The sequence below is a fragment of the Lagopus muta genome, chromosome 4 (assembly GCF_023343835.1).
Source record: "Lagopus muta isolate bLagMut1 chromosome 4, bLagMut1 primary, whole genome shotgun sequence".
Lineage (NCBI taxonomy): Eukaryota > Metazoa > Chordata > Aves > Galliformes > Phasianidae > Lagopus > Lagopus muta.
This window is the reverse complement of record NC_064436.1, coordinates 46,738,076-46,753,907: the sequence shown is the minus strand read 5'-3', so window position 1 is coordinate 46,753,907 and position 15,832 is coordinate 46,738,076. Positions and strand designations below refer to the sequence as shown.

General features: G+C 34.2%; 1 protein-coding gene across 13 annotated transcripts in view; it reads right to left on the bottom strand.

Moving 5' to 3' along the window:
- Window positions 1-15,832, bottom strand: part of FRYL (FRY like transcription coactivator) — a 155,817-nt gene that overhangs the window by 27,349 nt on the left and 112,636 nt on the right. For all 13 annotated transcript variants that reach the window (XM_048943375.1, XM_048943373.1, XM_048943377.1 and 10 more), the window contains 12 exons: window positions 14,305-14,417; window positions 13,215-13,365; window positions 12,766-12,869; window positions 11,884-12,069; window positions 10,026-10,227; window positions 9,059-9,180; window positions 8,386-8,576; window positions 7,639-7,733; window positions 5,138-5,745; window positions 4,387-4,484; window positions 3,228-3,398; window positions 2,107-2,247 (listed from right to left, as the gene is read on the bottom strand). In XM_048943375.1, the coding sequence (XP_048799332.1) occupies window positions 2,107-2,247; window positions 3,228-3,398; window positions 4,387-4,484; window positions 5,138-5,745; window positions 7,639-7,733; window positions 8,386-8,576; window positions 9,059-9,180; window positions 10,026-10,227; window positions 11,884-12,069; window positions 12,766-12,869; window positions 13,215-13,365; window positions 14,305-14,417 (2,182 nt within the window). The remainder of the gene's footprint in view (window positions 1-2,106; window positions 2,248-3,227; window positions 3,399-4,386; window positions 4,485-5,137; window positions 5,746-7,638; window positions 7,734-8,385; window positions 8,577-9,058; window positions 9,181-10,025; window positions 10,228-11,883; window positions 12,070-12,765; window positions 12,870-13,214; window positions 13,366-14,304; window positions 14,418-15,832) is intronic.

The following is a 15,832-nucleotide window of genomic DNA, read 5'->3' as shown; positions in this document are numbered from 1 at the left end:
TAACTCAATCACCAAACAATCACATTGAGTAACACAGCAATTTTTAATGTACAGTAGGTTTTTTCTTTGACTCATTTCAAGGTTCCCAAAGCCAAAATCTCTAATCTACAGGTGAGTGCAAGGCATTAGCACTAGCAGCAGCTTTGGAACTCAAAATGCTGGTAAGGCTACAGTGAAGCATCAGGTCATCCCACAGCTGTCAGAACAAGCCAGGCAGGCTTACTAGATCCAGATCACAGTGCACATTGGACTGTTCCATGCCCCTTGTTCCCAGTATTTATGCAGTTTGTTTATGTGTTCATCTTTTTTTTTTTTTTTCCCCTCTTTCTTTTCTATCATTATCTGGAACATCTGTCCTTCATGTCCCAGAAAACAAAACTGAGTAGCATTTAAAAGCAAAATAATTTCTACCTCCTGGCATCTTTAATTATTTCACACTTAGGGGCCGAATAAACTGAATTTAAAACAGACAAATGTATTACATGTTTTGTATTTCCTCAGGCATTAGAAAGATGTTTAAAAAAAAATTACAACATTTTTTATCTTGCATCAAACTGATGGAGCTCTTCAAAAAAAAAACAAGGACAAAAGTATGAGAACATAAGAGGCTGAGTCTGAGCTAAGTGCTCTCTCTTCAAGAAGATGATTAATGTGATGTAAATAATTCAGCAATTCCATCTGCAGAGATTGCAGAGTGGTAACAGAAGAGGTACACACCACAAGCAGCACTTACGGAGAGTTAAGATTTATGCTCCTGAAAATGTTAGGACTCTGACTGAAACCTAAATCTTCCAGTTCTTTGGAGTTACTAGTAATTTTTTTTTAGTACCACTATAAGTTTGTTAAAATACTTTTTATTTACTGCATTAAAACAAATAAGCACCACTTGCAAGGCTCTAACTAGCATGTGCTTCTTTGTAATCAATGATGGCCTTCAACAACCTTGTTAATTTCTGTGTATCATAAGCGTAAGAAAAAATATCATCTCAACTTGAACCATCCTGTAGTAATTCATATTTATTAAGATGCATTGAGATCACAGGAGACTAAAAAAGCCTGTTTTGAAGCACCACAGTTAAACAAGAAGTCTTATTTTATGGCCTCTTATTACCCAATTGTTTAATCCTATCAAAAATGCATATGCTTCTCTGGAATATTCTTTCACTACTACCAGTATTTTGACAGCTAACATCTTCTAATTGCGATTACAGTCCATGGTGGTGTGGTCCTGCATAGAAAGCTCAGATAAAGGTTAGAGGCAAAGCAAGCAGATGCCAGGCTAGGAGGACCATTGATATACCAATCACTGCATTTTGCCTAATGCATTCAGACAGGAACACAATATCTAAAGTACATATCCATCAATAACAAATCATCCAGGGAACACTACCTTTCCTGGTTAATTATGATTAAACCATTTGACTGAGCTACATTTGGCAATAATGGAACTCAAGGAAGAAAAAAAAAAAGGAGAAAAATAATGAGAATGTTGTGCACTGAAATGGCTTTGTGCTCCTGGCATTTTCATAAAAATCTTTCAGCAAGATGTTACATTTTCTTCCACAAAATATTCTGCAGTAAATTGTGTTCCAATCACAAAGAATCAAATTGCCTGGAGCAAAACACTGTTTTGGGGACTTTCTTTAATAAAAAGTGCTCAAATTCCTTAAGGTGAACATTAATGTTCCTCACTTCAACAGATTTATTAGTGCAAGTGATTTAAACATGCACCTAACTGTAAATCTTTCGGAAAAGGAATACATTTAAGTACTGCCCAGAAGTTTTATTTAACAGCAAATCATTTCTTATTTAAAGAGTTATATTTTAATAGCCAAAGGATCATCTGCTATGGCTACATACACAGAACTGTCCACATCTACAAACAGATGCACTCTTATGCACATAATTTGTCCCAAAAGATGTAACTCCAATTGAACAAATACATAAGCCTATAACAAATTCAGTATGTAGAACAAAAAAATAAAATACTATAGAGTTTGACTTTAAGTAACTGGTTTTTTATATTTAAGATATATTAAGTCCAAAAGAAGATCAAGTGTAATTTTCAATTTTGTAACGAGCAGAAAGGCTTCTCAGAGTACATACCTGAACATATTTACCAATAACTTTAATGATTTCCAAATTAAACTGCTTCACTGGTGCTGTGGACAGGTCAATATGACTCAGAAGACTGTAAATGATCTGTAGCAAGGATTGCTGCATACTGGATAACCCTTTCTCCAACAGCTAGGAAAAAGATTTTAAGAATTAATGCCTTTAGTGGTAGCAAGAAATGAAAATGAACATTAAAATGTAGACAAACATCCATACTTATTTATTTTTCCTTATGATAAATTTTAGTGTGCCACTCCATGATTTTCTAAATCTTATTTTATCATAAAAATGGAGAATAAAATGGAATAAAACAATATTGCCTGTTCTCATTTTCCCCCAGAATTTCACTCACGTCTGTTAGCACAGATCTGAAGTAGCTAATAAAAAATACTTCTTACTAAATAAAAGTGCTCAAATAAAGTAAAAATCTGAAAGCTGCAAGAAAAACAATTACATCCATGCATGTATACACAGTCTTACGAATAAAGTAAATATATAGGAATTCATTTGTAAGAATATTTAAGTATTTTTTCCTTATCAGTTTGAAGGAACAATCTTCAAAGACAAGCTCTAAAAGTTTTTCACATCACAAACTTTTTTAAAGGTAGCAATAGTTTGTCTGTACAAGTGCTTGGCAGCATCGTATTGATTTCTATCCTTAAATTATTTTTGATGATATACTACATGCTACTTACAAACAAACTTTGAAATTGGTTCTTAAGGACAACTTTAAATGTGTACTTAGTTAAAACATATATTTTAAAATATGCATTACATGTATTTTACTAAAGTGAAGACTGTGCATGTTTTACTCATATAACATAGAGCATAACTGACATTACAAAACAGTACTATTATAAAAAGGGACCTGTGGTTATTATTTCAAGGGACACTCCAGTTGTTGCACTCCTAAGTTACTCCTAAGCAGTAGTCATCCCTTTTCCATATCCTAAAACATTTTATTATTATAATAGCCTGACTCTAGCAATGAAGTTGCAATCCAAAATATGGTGGCCATGATGAAAGATGTTCTTTTCCTCCCAGTATTCAGAGTCATATGAACAAGAATAGGTAAAGAGTCAACATGAAATACACCTTCATTAAAAATTTACCTCTGCAAGATAAGTTACGAGGTTAAAGGTGGCATCTGAAAAGGAGTCATGCAAATATCTACACACAACGTTAATCCAGTTAGAACAGTCCCTGGAATAACTGTGTGTACTGTATAAACTCATCATATGAGCCAGATTGGCAAGAGTTGGTGATTTCTCCTCTGCACAAACCTGAAAAGCCAAAAGTATATACAATTACATTACAGATCACAAAATTTTAACCTGTCAGGGAACAAGGCTGTTTAATTACTGAAAACGTAGTTCCACATTCCTGAATGGGTGATGACTACACCCTGATATTCATAAGCCATGATCTGTCTCTTCAGCATTACTGTCCATCCTTCTTTTAAATAAATCTTGACCAGCCATTTTCTACTATGGTGGTACTAATCAGAGCTGTGAGGGTTAGTACTTAGGAAGCCAGGAGTATCTGCAATATTTGTACTGCAGTGTCCACAATCCCAGGTTGTTCACTACTCATACTAGTCTTACTTTAACTTTGTGCTGCAGTAGCAGGAAACCTAGATGATCTTCTCAATGAATGCCTGACATCTATAAACTTTGAATATTATAAAGCAACCATAAATGGGTTAAATCACACTCTCATTTGAGTCAAAGTCAGTAAAAGTTCTGAAGACCAAGACATTTTTAAAAGTAACAGCAATAATATATCAATCTTTTTTTTTTTAAAGATATTTCCTGTTAGTCACTGTACAAGAAATAGAATCTTTGCTTCTTACCCACAAATATGAAAGATAAGATTCTCTTATCATCAATATGTTAGGAAGTGTGCATAAGAACTGAGTTAGTTTAAATATTACTAAATTTAATAAATTTAAATGTAATATTATAATATTACAACCAGCAAAATCAAACAAGAAAAAGTATATGTTATCATTGCTAACATGCAATTTCTTTCTTTACCTATAAAGTTTATAGAAAAAGCAACATGTATGTATTTTTTTTCAGTGACAAAAGAAAACTCAGGAGCTTATTCAGACCAACCAGACTGGATCACATTTTTGAAATCAAACATTTCATAGTTATTTATCTCTTTATAACTCATAGAATCACATAAATGAATTATACGAAGGAGTGAAAAAATACTGAACCAGTGCTGGTAATAAAAGTAAATTCCAGCAAGCATTATTTTACATACCTTTGCTATCCTGTCAGCTGTTTCCTTACAGAACTGAGTTGGATTATCAAAATGTTGGATCAAATGAGGAAGTAGGCACAAGATGTTCAGGGGAAATCCTAAACACATACATAAACACAGTTATATGAGCTCTAATGATTCTAACATAATTTAATGTGGACTGTGTGTGTGTGTATGTGTATCTTTCTGCTATTTAAGCACTCTTAGAGTATGATATACCTACATTCATGCATATATATATATATTGTATAAACATGTATTATTATATCCTATACATCATATATGTATAGACATTGCATTCATGCATAATATGTGTGCGTGTCTAAGTAGGTAGACAGATGAAACTAAAATCATCACTGGATCAATTAAGCAAAGCTGTCAAGAAACTCAGCAGCTTAACACAATAAGGAAAATTATTTATATAATGTGCAAATGTTGGACATAGTACTTACAGAGCTTTTTAGTACAAGATCACAAAAAGTAATACATAAACTCTTCAGATTTATTTGTCAGCAAGTTTGAAGTAATTTATATGTCAATACATAAAGTTTTTGTGCAGTTTTTTTGGCACATAATGACTGTCAGTAATGTATTCCCACTTATTAGCACTGCACTATCAACAGCTACAAAAAACATTTGACTGAAGGGAGTTCCTTTCAAGACAAATGCATTACCTCTAACGATTTTGATTATACTTCACTTGATTAAAAAAACATCACATTTTCATTACAAACACATTTACTAATGATACCTGCTAGCTGAGAAGGATCCACCAAAGCATGCCTGGAAATTGTGATGAGTTTACTGAGGAGGTGAACTGTCATTTCTTGTGTGGATGCTGAAGTAAAGCCTTTTAGGAAAAGCTGCTGAAGGCCTGGGAAGTTATTCCATTTCAGTTTATTCTGCACCTTTTCTATCTTTTCCCGACTCTCCGATTTATCCAGAGGCAAGTGAATAAGAAGTTTGTTGAGCAGCTTGAGAGCCAAAAGGTATTCGTACTCATAGTCTGACTCTAGCAATGAAGTTGCAATCCAAAATATGGTGGCCATCAGATTGACAGGATCAGTAGTTGGCTGCACATCATACATCCCTCCCTCCCTCAGGGAGGAAAGGCTTCTAGTCCTGGCCAAACTTCCACCATGATTTATCCTTCCATCCATTATATCCAGTGTGTTGCTTCGTCGACGGTCACCTCTCCTCTCACTGATCAAATTCAGTCTCAAAGAATTACTTCTTGTATTGTTGTAGTATCCCAAACAACTGCCACTGTTAATGGGACTTGTGCTTAGATTTATCTGTCCAGTGCTTTTCCTATTAGCTGCATACTTGTTCCCCATTACAGAATCATGGTATGAGGTTCTAAAATAAAAATCATTATAACATGTTATTCAATGCAAAATGCAGCAATATCCTTTAGAAAAAGGAAAAAAAAAGATCTGACACTAATCACAAAGATAGACAACTCGGTGAGCATTACTACAGTATGTGGAAATACATGGAAAACTATCACAGTATATGAAAATACTCTATTGAGAATATTTCTCTATGTATTATAATATCCTTGCAGCATAAGAATAAGACTTTAGCACCCCATTATCTTTTTTACAACGTATATTCATTACAATCACCTAATGCCCTAATAGTTACACAGCAACTCAGTAAAAGAAGGAAAAAAGCATGTAAAAGATGATTTTGAATTGAAGATCTAGCATTCCGACTTATCTTCTTAATAGATGTGATAAAGGTAGAGAAATAAGTGAATTAATAAATATATAGTTTTTGCTTATTACCTTATTTTTCTCTTCTAAAAAAAAATCAACTACTTCTAGTTGTCACTCATAAAATACTTAGAAATGAAAGAAATTCTTAGAAATATGAACATTTTCAGAAACCTTTTGTATGCAATCAAACAAAAGAAGATGTACGTTCAGCAATTTTCTTCAATTTTGATAAAAGTTATTGAGCTAACCACTCAAACTGGAATGAGACACAGAAAGAAAGGACTCAGACTGTTCAGTCAGACTTCTCTCACACATGGACAAAAAAATCTAAGGCCTAAGAAAAAACAACATTTTCTACTGCTGAAGAAATTTCTCCTATAGTAAGATTAGAAAGTGGTTTGAGAGCCCTGAGGAGAAGGATTTGAGTGTCAGTTGATGAAAGATTCAACACGAGCCGTTAATGTGCACTTGCAGCCCAGAAGCCCAACCATATCCTGGGTTGCATCAAGAGAAACGTGACCAGCAGGTGGAAGGAGGTGATTCTGCCCCTCTACTCTGCCCTTGTGAGACCCCACCAGATCCAGTTCTGACATCCCAACACAAGGACATCAAGCTGTTGGAGTGTGTCCAGACGAGGGCCACAAAGATGATCAGAAGGCAGAAGCACCTCCACTACGAAGACAGGCTGAGAGAGTTGGGGCTTTTCAGTCCAGAGAAAAGAGGGCTCTGGGGGGATCTTATAGCAACCTTCCAGTACCTGAAGGGAGCCTACAGGAAAGCTGGGGAGGGACTTTTTATAAGGGCAGGTAACAACAGGATGGGGGAAATGGTTTTAAACTGGAAGAGGATAGATTTAGACTAGATATTAGGAAGACATTCTTTTCTATTAGGGTGGTGAGACACAGGAACAGGTTGCTCAGAGAGGTTGTGAATGCCCCTTCCCTAGAAGCATTCAAGGCCAGACCGGATGAGGCTCTGAGCAACCTGGTCTAGGTCCCCTGCCTATAGCAGAGAGGTTGGAACTAGATGAGAAGTTATCTTAGAAGTCCCATCCAACCCAAACCATTCTACGACCCTATGATTGGAAGAGAGGTATATATTGCAACAAGATTTTATATCTGTAAACTTTAAATTACTTCTTAAATATTACACAAATGGGGAAAAATAAGATCCTATGAAATTATATTATTTAATCAAGTTCATTACGGCTTGATAAAGTCCTGAATGTACTCACAGTGCCCCTTTTGAGAAATTTCAGAAGAAATGACAGAACAAATTAAATGGAAGTTTTTGAGCCAAGAGGCTAATTTGGAATGGTAGCAGATATCTACTTCAGCAAATGTAGGCTCTTATGGGTTTTGCTTGGGGAAGAATGCTGAAAACATCAGAAAAGAGGAAGCAATTTTGCTAGTGAGATATCACTACCCTGCAAAGATGATAACTAATTATTTCATTACATAAGTAACAGAGATCTTAAATAATTCAAATGTATAAAAACATAGAATATAGCTTGACTAGTGAAAGAACTTACTGAGAAAGAGCAGAAAGCAGATCATAATGCTTCATGGTTTCAGCCAACGTATCAATAGCAGATTCTAAAGTCAGAAGCAGTTCTATGACAAAACCCTGGGGAAAGCCACAGGTCATTATAAATTATGCAGTATGTGAAAGGGAAATCACATCACAACTATTGAGTAGCAATATAAAATCAGCATCAATAACTAGATTATTCTTATGCTTCAGTTAGAAGATGACCTTGAAGAGAAAGGTCAGGCTGGCTACAGTTTTAAGATGGGGAACAAAGTCAAATGATTCAATGCATTCCTAAAATTTCAAAAAATTCATTCAGATTTACACTATTCTTAAGTATGGTCTCACCCTTGGTTACTTAGATTCTCATTTTGCAATATTGAAAGCTTAGACTGAATTCTTTAGACATGACACCAAGTTGGTGTTTTTAACACTTTACCTGAGTTCTTAATAAAGAACAGAAAATTATTTTTATATGACTGATATCAGGAATCGTTTACTATGAAAGATACTGCATTTTTAAGAAACAGATGCATCAAACTCTCGTAAAGTTCACTTTACATAGCAAATCTCATTTTACTAGGTGAAAATTCAGAAAATGTAATGACTAAAACTGCTTTGATATACAAAGTATCTTCAAAAACAGAAGTAACCAAATCCAAAACTCTTAAATTTGGCCATCATTAAAATAATAGACAAGGATGTCAGTTTTCTAATAAAATTAAGGGGTAAAAAAAAAATCAAATACCTGAGCTTCTTCTCCTGCATCTCCAACAGTTTCTACTAATCTGGAGAGAACATCAGAAAGTGTAGATGCAGTAAGAGGCTGCTTCAGAGCCCTGAAGATCTGAAAGGATCTCCCAGCATAGTGTCGAGAGGAACACGAAAGAGCAGTTTGCAAAGCAACTTCACTTAGACAGTGTTCCAACTGAAATCCTCCTACACAAGAAAATAAATACTTAGATATCACAGTGCTTCATTAAAGAATCCCACAAACATACCTGATTTTAATAAACAGTATAACGGTCGAAGTCATCCTTAACTACAAAATATTCCCATCTCCTACAATTTTTCTCAAGGAATACTCATTTGAAAAATCTTTGCAGGCATATGAACGTGTTTTTCACAATATTTAACACTTGAGAGACTTGCTGATAATAAAACACTTATGATTTGAATGTCACGTCTGCAATAAACTAGTAAGATCTTTATCTCATTCCTAGAATATTATATTCAAATCCGATTCAACAGAAGTATGAACTGAAATGTGTGATGCACAAGAAAAATCAGTATTTTTTAGAAGCAGGAAGCTATCATAAAGTCATTTCATAGAGTATCTGTAAACTTACTGGCACTGAAAAAATATCATGCAGTTTGCAGACTTAAACATGCTATCATATTTTGACTGTTTTCTAGCTTACCTGAGCTAGACTGTTTAAATATAGATACCACATGCTTTAAAAATACAGTTAACTGTTCAGCACTCTTTATATTAGGGTTCTTAGCCGAAACATCTTCATGATTCCAAAGCGGCCCTCTTTTCCTAAAACCATAAAAACAGAGCAAACATGACAGAATGAAAATCACAGCCTTTGTCACTAGTGTTAAATGTTATTTTTGCCTTACGTAACTGCAAAATGATCTACTGCCTATCACATAAATGAAGCCACTTAGAATTGCAGTCACAAATCAAAGAACTTTGACAACAGCTTAATATTGCTACAATAATACACAGAAAAGTAAGAAACAGGGAAAAGCAGTGTATCGATTCTAAGTAAGCAGTGTAAATCTGCAGAGATGCTCTCCATTAGCTGATATTTAGGGAACTAACAACAAGCTGGTTACAGCTACCACCATAATACTGTTAAAACCACATTCTTTCTTATCTTTTTCTCCTCAGCAATAAACCACACTATTGTGATTTCAGGGCTATGAAAATCTCATAACTTTTGATTAAGTATATTGAATTTCCAACTTACACAATCTTGAAAGCTTTATGTATACTATTATATAAACTGAAGAAGTGTTGTTTCTTTTTTTTTTTTTAAACAGATGTTCTTTGCCACTAATTCTTCTTCCCTCCCCCCCAATTCCCATCTTTTCTCTGTAAGTCAATCCATAGCCTTTTCCCACAAATCTTGCAGCTTCCTAACCACTTTTTTGTATTTTTTCATCAGGATGGAAGAGACTATGTGGAAGGCAATGATAATGAACCTGTGTAGAACATGGTAAAAGACTTTTAAACACTCAGGATGAGGAAATTCTTTCAAATAGTTGGAGATCTAGGGTTGTTTATAAAATGCACCACATAAAAATTCTTCCGGGTTAAACTCAATATTCTTACTGATACAGCATTTTTCTTAGCAAAAATGAAAACTAAAATCTTACCTTGAGGTAATGAATTCTATGAGAGTTTTTACTTTTTCATCCTGCTCTACTGAAATGTCAACCTCATTGAGGATGGTGGTGTGCATATGAGACATGGCAGCACTCGTATTTCCTAAACTGATGCTAGAAGAGGTAGAACTTGAACTAAGCCCTGAGTCAGTCATTGGGGAGGGCTGGTAATCAGGTATAAAATCATGAACACCTGTTGAAATAAAAAGGAGACCATTATGAGCTCAACAGTTCAATACTAAATAAATAAAAAGAAAAATTAGCCCTATAAAAATTAGTAAATTAACAAATATAATAATTTCATGGATGCAGTAATTTCAAATGAAATCAAACAAACTTTCAAAGCCTTAGAATGAGTTGACCCTTAATCAGGAACAGTTAGATTCCTCCTTTTGAAACACCGGACGCTGTTTGATTTTTGTATTGGTGATATAGTGAAACAACAGCTCAACAGTGTCTGAAGCATCTCATCATAGAGTAGAGAAAGTTGAGACAAGCGATCCAAACTGCTTAAAAATAACATGCAGATATATATATATATTTTTTTGGCTAAAAGTCAGTCCCATTGTAACTGACAGCACTTTAAATCAGAAAACACTAAGTTTTAACTAGTGAATCAATTCTAAGTAGAGCCTTTCTGGCTGCACAGCTTCTGAAGTTAGGTTAACACAGTGGCTGCTCTCCATGAAAAGAATCATGAGGCCATGAAAGAGAAATGTACAGTTTCTTCACATTATGTCTACAATGACAAGCTGCTAGGAGAAAGCAAACAGATAAAAGACGAGAGTCATGAATCTCTGGCTGTAACAACTGTACATAAACTTGAAACCCACTGACAAACACCAAAAAATAAATAAATAAAAAATCAATCTACTGAGCTACAGGGCTCAGTACCTGTTTCAAAGAAAAGTTCAAATCAACTTGCTTGATCTTGTCCTAGGTATACATACATGTAAAGATCTTATTTTAATCCCCAGATGGAAATATTTGATACTGATCATATTGCAGTTCCCCATTAGATATTTTTGTTCAGTAGCCATAGCACAGTATTGTGTCACATTTAGAAAGTTCTGCTCAAAACTGCAAAGATTAGGAACAGAATGGTTACATGGGTGCATCAGTAAAGTTCTGTGAATAGGTTTACATAAAATAATTCATTGATTACACCCACTTTTTAATTCCTCATAACCATGAATTATCAGATGCAGAAAACAGATGCATATTTTTGGTCAAAAACGAAACCAATTCTGATTTCAGGATGGAGCTGACAGATTTTATAGCAATGTGCTGCCACCTACTGAATTCCTATGAATTACTCTTTTCACTTTTCTTTAGAAAATACCTTAGGCTCACACCTATTACATTCACGGTTACACAAAAAAAAAAAAAAAAGAATTTATTGCATAATTATGATATTGTGATGTTTAGGCAGACCTCACAAGAATATTCTGCTAGGTTACTAAACAATGACAAAAAATAACGAAGTCCAAAATTCAAAGTTTTTATGTGCAAGTAAGAGATGCATTTTCCTGTTGTTTTTTTTTTTTTATTTTAGAAGCATCTTAAAAACTGTGCTATTACAGATCCAAAGCATAGAATTTCCTCTGTTTTTTCCATTATTAATTAATTGCTCAACTGAGCTCTCAGCTCTGACAATGGGGCACAAAGTGCAAATGTACTTTGTACTTACAGTACTCATTCGGTCTTAAAATATTTTTTAGCCAGCTAGGTAGAGCTGAAATAAAATGTAGTTTACTAGCAAGGGCTCTGAAAAATAGTTAAGTATAAGAGATCTTGATAATGCCTAGAAGTAAACTTCCCATGTCATTTTAACAAGTCTAAAGCATACCTGTAAAAGTATAATCTAAGTGTGTAGTTTGCTTGACAGTGAGCATCCTGGACTCATTGAACTCTCTGTTTCTGAGCAGGACAGAAGCAACAGATTGGACATTACTGCCAGATCCCATCACTATCAGCAGATGTAAAAGCAGTCGTTTACAATGCTCATACACTTCAGGGTGACAGTGGTCAAAACCTATCACAGATTTTAAAAATAAAAAAAAAAAAGTAAAGTTTTATTAAATGCAGAGAGCACATTTAATTCAATTATTATAATAGCAGTTTTAAATTGTTATATCTTATCAGAAAATCACATAATGAAATAAATAATGGCACACATGGTTACTGCTAGATACAAAAGCTGTTTCTTCCATCCTTAGATGTTTTTTCAGTGTTCAAATACAAAAGCAAAGCATGTAGTTTAACAAACATTAAGATATCCTCATTTCTTACACAGCAGTCAGAAATTAATATGTTCTCTGTATGAAAATTACAACAAAGACAAACAGAAAGAAAAAATAAGCAGAATTTCACTTTGCCTTCTACATGAAGACAGAGGGAAAAGAGGTACAACAAATTGCTTTTGAACTCTAGCAATTCCTCTTAATTATATTCATTTTATCCAAGTTGAAAGGTATTCAGGTGAAATATTTTTCAAAAGGAAAAGGAATGCCATTTTTATTTTTGAAAGTAAGTTTTCAAATAGGCCATCACAGATATATAAATAGTGCAGATTTTTAGCAATACAGCAGTCCTTTCCATGTTTTGTGTTAAAGCTCTGTCTGTAAATATTAATATACTAATGAAATTTAAATACAATGATAAACACTAATTTAAATGGACAGAAGAACATCCATGTACTTAGGAAGTATTTCTAGAAGAATGTTGGTACCTATAAAAATGGCATGAAGCAAAAGATGCAAGTAACCTCCCCATTCCACCTTCACGCTGTGGTCAACTATCAAGTCAGTCAAAAGGATCACTGCTATGTTGCATCTAAAAACAAAAATAAATCTGTTAGCAGAACATAACATGCAACTTTCATGTACAGATGCAAAGAGCTTAAAATGCTTCTGAACAGTATTCTCTCTAGTTATAAACACCTACAAACTTGCGTTAAGGGAAATACGTATGCTCACAATGAAGATAAACTCCACTTCCCCAAAATAAAAGGCTTAAGAAGGCTTAAAGATCTCAAACAGATGTGCAAAATCACAGAAAATAATTGTACTATCTTTATCTGTTATCTTTAAATCTGTTTAAATTCCTGTATTTGTACAACACAAATTGAAAAGTAATGAATTGCCACCAGCAAGCATTTACAACTGTCAGAACAATTACCTGTGCAGAGACATGCCCGGAGAAGTTGTTTCAGGCAAATAATCCACTAAGGGTGACCAGCAACCTCCATTGGGTGGAAAAGGAAGAGGCTCTCCTTGATTGTGCTCCATCACCTTCAACCGCCAGTTTGAATACAGAGGCATTGAATCACCTAACACAACAGATGAAAAAACAAATCAGAAAAATAAAAACAAACACCCTCAATATGTGTAATTTTTTATTCTACAAGTCTTCTAAAGATTGTTATACAATATAGAAATTGTCTGTTTCTGTTTTACAGTCTTCTGAACATTTTTAAATTCTTGACAAACTGAGGCCTCTATGCAGCAGTTGAACACAGGCAATAATAATTAAGGTGAGCTTGGTACAAGAGCAGAGACAGTTAATAAGCCCCTGTTAAAGAAATGCCTCCGAAAGTAGATGGGAGTTTTAGAAAAGACTGACTTTTATCCTTGCACCTGCACCTCAGAAAAAAACAGAACACAGATCAGAATAAATCAATTAATTAAAGCAAGCTTGAAAATTAATTAGAATACACTGCAAGATTTTTCTTCCCTGCTATACTTCGCTTTGATAAGCATTCTTGATAAGCATGTTCTTTTTTAAACAAGTACTGCTGCTGTTTAAAAGAATAATCACTTCTAATTTTATGTCTTTGTTTTTTCTTTTTTAACTTATTTTCCATCATCTTTTTCCTCATTCATTTAATTTTCCACCTGCGAATCTCTTTTCTATTTCTTCAGCCTAACGTTCTACTTTTCGTGCTGATGAGGCAAAGAAATGGAATGAAACTGCTTCACTTGCAATGATGTTTACAACTCATTCTGGGTTACAAGGCAAGGAAAGAAGGCAAGTTAATCTCCCTTATGCATAGTACTGCAATCAAATATGTGCAAGATCTCAACAGCAGAACAAAGACTGAAGAGTGTAAAATAATAATAATAATAATATTTATTGTTATTATTATTATTTAAAATAAGTTCATGCAAAAACCTCTTTATCACTACTTCCTTATGTTCCAAAATCTTCAGCAAAAGCATTAATTTTTGAAAATTTTACACACAGAAATATTTATAAATTAAGATATTACTTTTTTCCTCTTCATATGATCCTCCAGAGCTGCTGCTGTAGCGAGATTCTAGTCTGTGGTGCTGACGGTTTAAGTTACTGTTCAACCCACTGTAAATGTCCAGATGTGCATAACTGCAGGAACAAATAAAGAGACATTAGTAATTGACATTCTGTTGTAAAAACCAATTAGGGTCTCTGTTTTTCAATAAAACTGTTATGCAAAAATGTTTCATCTCACAAGGACAATTATACAATATGATATAAAACATCTCAGCTGTGTAGGACTTCCTGCAGCAATGCTACATAAGAGTATTTGAGGAGGGAATCCAGTACAAATTGATTTGATAAATCATTTCCATTAGCATTTAAAATATTAACGTGTTGCCATTAGACATACTTCTCACTAATGCTGAAATGATTCTTTGATCTTCATTAATCTGATAAACTAGAAGGAAGTCAGAGAAACTGAAGTGCTAAATGCATGATTTCCAAGCTCTTTTGACATAGCTTCTATAATTCCTTCCTCCTCCCCAGCCCAAGATATACACACTACATCATATCAAAAAGCATTTACTCTAGAGAGACTTTAGACAACACTATAACATGCCAAAATTTCCACAGACTTTCAAACCTGTCATCGTTTACAGACTTCTTCAGCTCAATCCTGAAAAGTAGCCAAATACTTATCTGTGCCTGGGTAGGACAAATTCTGAATGACACCTCAGATTTCATAATCTTTAATGATTTGTTTTAATTGAAGTATGAGGCATGTATCTGCCAATATATTTACCAATCTAATTATATTGATGTCATCATCCTGGAGAAGAAAATTGTTCAAATGCGAAATTACATTGCTATAATTAGAGAAATACAATTACTATTGTATTTGCTGCAGAAATATTTCTAAGGCTTGGAAACAAGACATTACAAAATAACCTGCATTACAGCTACATTACTCTACAGTAATGGCCTGTGCACACGTTTTTATGTACACATATTCTCTAATGCTAATCAAGGAATCCTTGCTCCTCTTTCACTGTAAGCTAGCTCACATTTGACACACAATGAAAGCATGCCCACAACAGCTTTGAGTGAGCATCCCAACTAATTCCACATCAGTTCTTTGCTTTCCACTCCATTCACACCAGTACTGCTATTTGGGAAGTTCCTCCAAAAGATGACTCTAGAGAATCTCAAAAATGAGGGAGGGAGGCATCCTCCTATTGCTACACATAGACATTAACACGTGCATGGGAAAATAAACTGCCAACATTTGGATATCATTGATTTCTTGTGAGCTAGGGAACCGATATCAGAATTTGTAACATTAATAAATGGGCTGTTTTGCCTTCAACATATTCATACACAATTACAGTATAATCAATTACAGTATAATTTCTCTTAGGTAAGCACATAAGTGATAAATAACTTATTCAGACACTTAGATACAGCAGTGCAAAGCCTGACCATTAATCCCAAATAGTATTCCAGTTTTTTTGCTTAAAATCAAATTGTACTCACTTACTTCAACATGTATTTCCTGCAGC